Source organism: Lipotes vexillifer, unplaced genomic scaffold (genome assembly GCF_000442215.2).
Source record: "Lipotes vexillifer unplaced genomic scaffold, Lipotes_vexillifer_v1.1 scaffold1114, whole genome shotgun sequence".
NCBI lineage: Eukaryota > Metazoa > Chordata > Mammalia > Artiodactyla > Lipotidae > Lipotes > Lipotes vexillifer.
In genome coordinates, this window is record NW_006779031.1 from 467,287 (window position 1) to 473,044 (window position 5,758).

Consider the following 5,758-nt stretch of genomic DNA (forward strand, 5'->3'; position numbering starts at 1 on the left):
GTGGGGGTGAACGAAAGGACTCCCCGAACTTTTTTTTTCCAGCGGGGCCGAACGGCGGCTCCGTGATGATTGGCCAGGGCGCACCACTGCGAGCCTGTCAATCACCGGGCCTCCCGGGAGCGAGGGGCGGACCGAGCCACAACCCCCGGGGGATCCGAGCAGGTATATAAGAGGCCCGGCGAGCGCCCGGCCAGACTGCGAATGCGACCGGCCCGAGATAACGCATCAGGTGCGAGTAGCCTGCAGGTTCCCGCTGATTTGGCGCTGAGCACTTCGGCAAGACTGCCCTTCCTGCCCGACCCACTGGCCCACCGGCCCCCAAAGCGCCCCTCCGACGGAGTCCCCAGGCCTTTTCACCGTGGCCGCTCCAGCCCCGGGAGCGCCTTCTCCTCCCGCCACCCTGGCGCACCTTCTTCCCGCCCAGGCCATGTACAGCCTGCTGGAGACTGAACTCAAGAACCCCGCGGGGCCACCCACCCCAGCTGCAGGCGCGGGCGGCCCCGCAGCCCCGGGCGGCGCAGGCAAGAGTACCGCGAACGCAGGCGGCGGCGCGAATGCAGGCGGCGGCGGCGGCAGCGGCAGTGGCGCGAGCGGCGGCGGCGGCGGCGGCGGGGGCAGTGACCAGGACCGGGTGAAGCGGCCCATGAACGCCTTCATGGTGTGGTCCCGCGGGCAGCGGCGCAAGATGGCTCTGGAGAACCCCAAGATGCACAACTCTGAGATCAGCAAGCGCTTGGGCGCCGACTGGAAACTGCTGACCGATGCCGAGAAGCGGCCGTTCATCGACGAGGCCAAGCGGCTGCGCGCCGTGCACATGAAAGAATACCCGGACTACAAGTACCGGCCGCGCCGCAAGACCAAGACGCTGCTCAAGAAGGACAAGTACTCCCTGCCCGGCGGCCTGCTGCCCCCCGGAGCCGCGGCCGCCGCCGCCGCGGCCGCCGCCGCCACCAACACGTTACACGGAGTCATTCGACGGGCCGCAGCCCCACGTGGGCGGGGCAGGCCACCAGGCCCGGTGCGGGCTGCGCTGGTCTCCGGGCGGCCCCAGTTCCGCCCGCGCTGCCGCAGATGCACCGCTACGACATGGCCGGCCTGCAGTACAGCCCCATGATGCCGCCCGGCGCCCAGAGCTACATGAACGCCGCCGCCGCCGCGGCTGCCGCCTCGGGCTACGGGGGCATGGCGCCCTCCGCCGCCGCCGCCGCCGCCGCCGCCTACGGGCAGCAGCCAGCCACCGCCGCGGCGGCCGCCGCCGCCGCCGCCATGAGCCTGGGCCCCATGGGCACGGTGGTGAAGACCGAGCCCAGCTCGCCGCCGCCCGCCATCGCGTCTCACTCGCAGCGCGCGTGCCTCGGCGACCTGCGCGACATGATCAGCATGTACCTGCCGCCCGGTGGGGACGCGGCTGACGCCGCCTCGCCGCTGCCGGGCGGCCGCCTGCACAGCGTGCACCAGCACTACCAGGGCGCCGGGACTGCCGTCAACGGAACGGTGCCGCTGACCCACATCTGAGCACCGGCCTGCGCTCGCCGCTCCTCCGCCCCACCCCGCCCCGCACCCCCGAGTTGGGACGCCTTGTTGTTTAGCTTTGCTTGCCTGGGACTGTTGCCTTGTACCGATGATGGGGAGGACAGAAAGTTTTGCTATAGCTGTCGGGTTTTGTACAAAAGCAAAAAGGAGTCCGGAGCGGCGGAAATGGGACTTTCTCGAGCTCGCCTGCCCCTCTCCGCTGCCCCTCCCTCCCCTTTTGTAGGCTGGGAATCGCTGTGTTGTTTGCAAAGAAAAAGCAGCCCCCCCCCCTCCTCCTGGGTTCCTGGGTTTTTCTGTTGCATTTGAAAATGTTGTTTCGTTAGTTTGCTGTTAGCCGAGGAGTGAGTGGATGGGAGAAACATACTCTCGGGTGAGGCTAGCCTGAGAACTGCAACGCCTCCTCCCCCAGTAGCGTTGCATCTGTTTTCCTCGTGGGCTTTGCGGGGGGTGGGGGGCGGGGCGCTGACCGCTCGGAGCGGCGCGGCAGCCAAAGCAGATGTTAATTTATAGCCAGGTGTGCGTGTGTCTCCCGCCTCGCCGCCCCTGGCCGCGGGACAGCTTCTGTCCGGTCAGCATTTAGGCTACTGAGTTGGTGATTTCTGCCGTGATCTGTTTGATATTTCGTCGCGCTAACGTATTTGGATTTCGTTTGGGTGGTGGGGATAAGGGTCTATTTTGTTTCAGGTTTTTCAAGGTTTTACTCCGAATTCCTAAATGAGAGATCAATAAATTTTATAACCAACATAATGGAGTCCTGGTAATTTTGCGGGCCTGAAACTTTAGGTGCGGCTTAGGGAGGGGACCATCACTCGGTATTACGACCGTGGTCCCATGCCGGGGCCAGGGGTGGGAGGCTGGGGGGAGGCTTGTGTGACCTGAAATGGTTCCTTTGTAAATACCGGTGAGCCCAAACACAGAGAGAGGCTCCCGATATTTTCAACTGAAACTCCGAGGAGAAAGCGATTTGTCTTCTGGGAGCGTCTCCTAGGAGCGAGCACACGCCGGCTGAGGCAGGCACCCCGCGGCCACACACTTGTTGATCGCGGCGGCGGCCGCGGAAACCGGCCTCCAAAGGGGCACATTTACCTTTGTGCACTGGGGCGGGAAGACACTTGAGCCAAGCTGAACGATTTACAAAACGAAAACCCTTCGGAAATATCAGTTAGCCTATTAAACATAAATAATTACAGGAATCCCTGGCAGGAAACGAATACATTTCAACCGTGGTGGGTGAAGCGGCCGGAGCCAGCATTGAACGCTGGAAGGTGTGGTTTTTAAAAGTCCACCTTAGATTTTAAAATGTCTCTCAAACTCCTTCGATGGCTTTTTCTTTTTGACTTGTCAACCCAGTCCACTGACTTGTTTTCTAGAAGAGACTCCCTCTCATCCCAAACCTCGAGCCCGCTTTCGACTCCCTCCCTCCCCCTACTCTCCCTCCGTCCCTGACCCTTGGGCATTCCACTGTGCCCCCCGAAAGGCCTTTCGTTTCGCGCCTGGCCACACGGCCCCAGTGTATCTGGGGCCTAGGAAGAAAACAAATAGAACCAGTGTTTTTTTACCCCCTCCTCAGCTGTTTGAGGTGATTTCCTTAATCCCTCTAATCCTGTTACCTCGCTATCCCAGAATAACTAAACTCGGGCTTTCCAATAAGCTCGGCCTGGTGTACTGTTTTTTATCCTCATCCACTCCTGACCACAGGTTTCTTTGCTTGAGGTCTGCTGGACTCTGGGCGACAGAATCTCCCGTAAATTGGTCCGAATTCCACATTTCCAACCGGCTTCCTTTGTGCGGGCCAGCCATTCACCTGCGAGCCGGGGTGGGCCTCGGGGGGAGGGGCGGGGGCTTTCTGCGGCTTCGGGGGTCGTGGCCGCTTTTTACACATCCCTGCGGATCCCGGAGGCCAAGCTCACCACGCCTCTCCGAGAAAGGTCGGGTCTCCCAGGGAAGGAAGCAACACCCCCTCCCCTGCAGACGCTGGCACTGCATCCCTCCACCCGCCGCACCCCATCCCCGACTGTACCGCACGGGGTGGGAGGGCTCCCGGCGGTGATTTACAGGCCCGGGCACGTCGCCCTACAGCCGGCGCTCCCCGCGGGCCTGCTGCGTCCGGCGTGGCGAGGCCTCGGTACCACTCCCTCCTCTCCCCGTCCCAAGGCCACGGACCTTGGGCCCCTTCGAGCAGGTCGGTGCCGCAGCCTTGCTGCAGTGATCGGAGCAAAGTCACAGGCTGCCAGGTCCCCCCTCCCCCGTGCTCCACGTCCCAGGGGCGGGAGGAAAGTCTCTTGTCATATCCACGCCCCTATTCATATCTTTCACAGTGTTTGGGCCTTCATAAAATACCTGTCCGTAGGTGACTCTGGGTTCAGATTGCTAGCAATTGTGGACACAAGTTTGGTCTGAAAGACTCCAGGGAAGGGAGGGTGAAAACAAGCAATTCCGCCCTACTGAGGGGGCGGTGCCAACGCGGGAATAAACTGACACTGCTTCTTTCCAAGAGTCCATTGTGCTCTGCCTTCTTAGAAGTGCCAGGGTCACCCTTTCAGCCAGTCTCACACACTGCTCGCTCCCTCTCTAAACATCCACGGCTTTGTGCTCTTACTTTGTCTGATTTCCAAATTGCCTTTAAGAGAAAGGATTTCATCAATCAGCACATTTGGAGGATTGAAATATAGATGAAAGATAATTGTTTTTTAACTTCAGCAACAGGGAAGAGAACTGAACTGAACTGGAGTGAAACTTCCATCCTCTAGGCCAGAGTTTTCCGACTAGAGCATCCCCTCCCCCCTCCCACTCCTCCCCTGCTTCTACTGGGACAGTTGGCCCTTAATCTGTTTTATAGATGAGGGTTCTGGTAAAATTTAATTTGAAATAAGGGTTCTGCTGCTTAAATGGCAACAATAACAAAATCCGGTCAATCTCCAACTCCTGCCTTTTTCGGCTTGTTTTACATATGAGAAAACTGGCCCCTACAGGGGAAATGACAGCGCTCAAGGTTGCTTAGCTGGTTCTCTGGCTGCATAGCGGAGCCAGACTCCCAGGCCTGGAGGGCTCTCCACTCTGCCACAAGATGGAGAGAAACCGATGAAATCCCAGCCCCAGCTGCCGCTCAAGCCCTTAATCCAGCGGGGTTTCTAGAGAAAAGAGGTAATTCCTGACACACAGACACCTAGTGGCCACTGCTTGGCGAATGGAGAAGTGACGTGGGGAGCACGGGGTCCTTACAGAGGGAAAAGCACAGCCCATCCTTTACATCCCCTGATAGGAGCAGAGTTACCTTTTGATGGGAATTATCCTACACAGAGATTTTCTTTCCTGGCTTGTCTATACAACTCCCCTCATTAATCTCCCTCCTAGAAATCTATGGGGGGAGAGGGCATCCAAAATGCAGGTAAAGATTTATAAACAAAGACGTTCATCACAGACCTCCTTGCAATGGTAAAAGTTACACACAAGCCAACTCTTCAACAGATAGGAAAAGGTTATGTAAAATATGTTTTCAAAAACAAAGACTACTTTGCAGATATTAAAAATTGTGTGCGGAGAGGTTTTAATGACACAGGGAAATGCTTAAAACACAAAGTGAAAAGAGCAAGATGCACAAAAGTATATTCAGTATGTATGACCTATTTAAAAATAAGTATATATGACTGGGAAAATATACAAAAATGCAGGGTAGTGGTATGAATATGGTTAGTCTTCCTTCTATTTATTCGTACTTTCCAATTTTCTCTGATAGGATTGTATTCCTGTTGTCACCAGAAAAGGCAGCTTTAAGACATGTTCTCTCCCAGTCACAAATACAGAAATGGGTCTCCTTGTGAAAGAAGAAAGTTCAAGCTTTCCCTTCGTTTATTTTGGGGTGAGGAGAGGGCAGGGGGCCCCAGCAACAGCAATTCCCTAGCTCTGCTCCGGGTTCGGGGCTGCAGTGAACACACCAGAGCAATCCCCTGCCAAGCGCCCTCCTCAGTACGCGGGGACAGGAGCAGATTAGTGACGGCTCGGTCATTCTTCAGACCCACTCACTGGAGAAAAAGACCTCCTTGGGAGCCAAGCTGAACGGCTTGGGCCGCGGGAAGCAGGGCCCACTGAGGAACCAGAAGGCACATAAACCCAGGGGCCTGAGCAACTCTCACTGCCCTTCTTGGGAGGGGGGTGGAGAGCAAACCCAGGGCGTGGGTCCTGGGGCCAGGCAGAGGAGGGGCTCGGGGAGCACCCAGCTAGCATC

General features: G+C 57.9%; 1 protein-coding gene across 1 annotated transcript; it reads left to right on the forward strand.

Moving 5' to 3' along the window:
• The first annotated feature begins 201 nt into the window (after positions 1-201).
• SOX3 (SRY-box transcription factor 3) lies at positions 202-1,515 on the forward strand. The gene is given in 3 exon segments (XM_007472169.1): positions 202-321; positions 323-956; positions 959-1,515. Coding segments are annotated over 3 exon segments (1,311 nt in total).
• Positions 1,516-5,758: the final 4,243 nt, after the last annotated feature.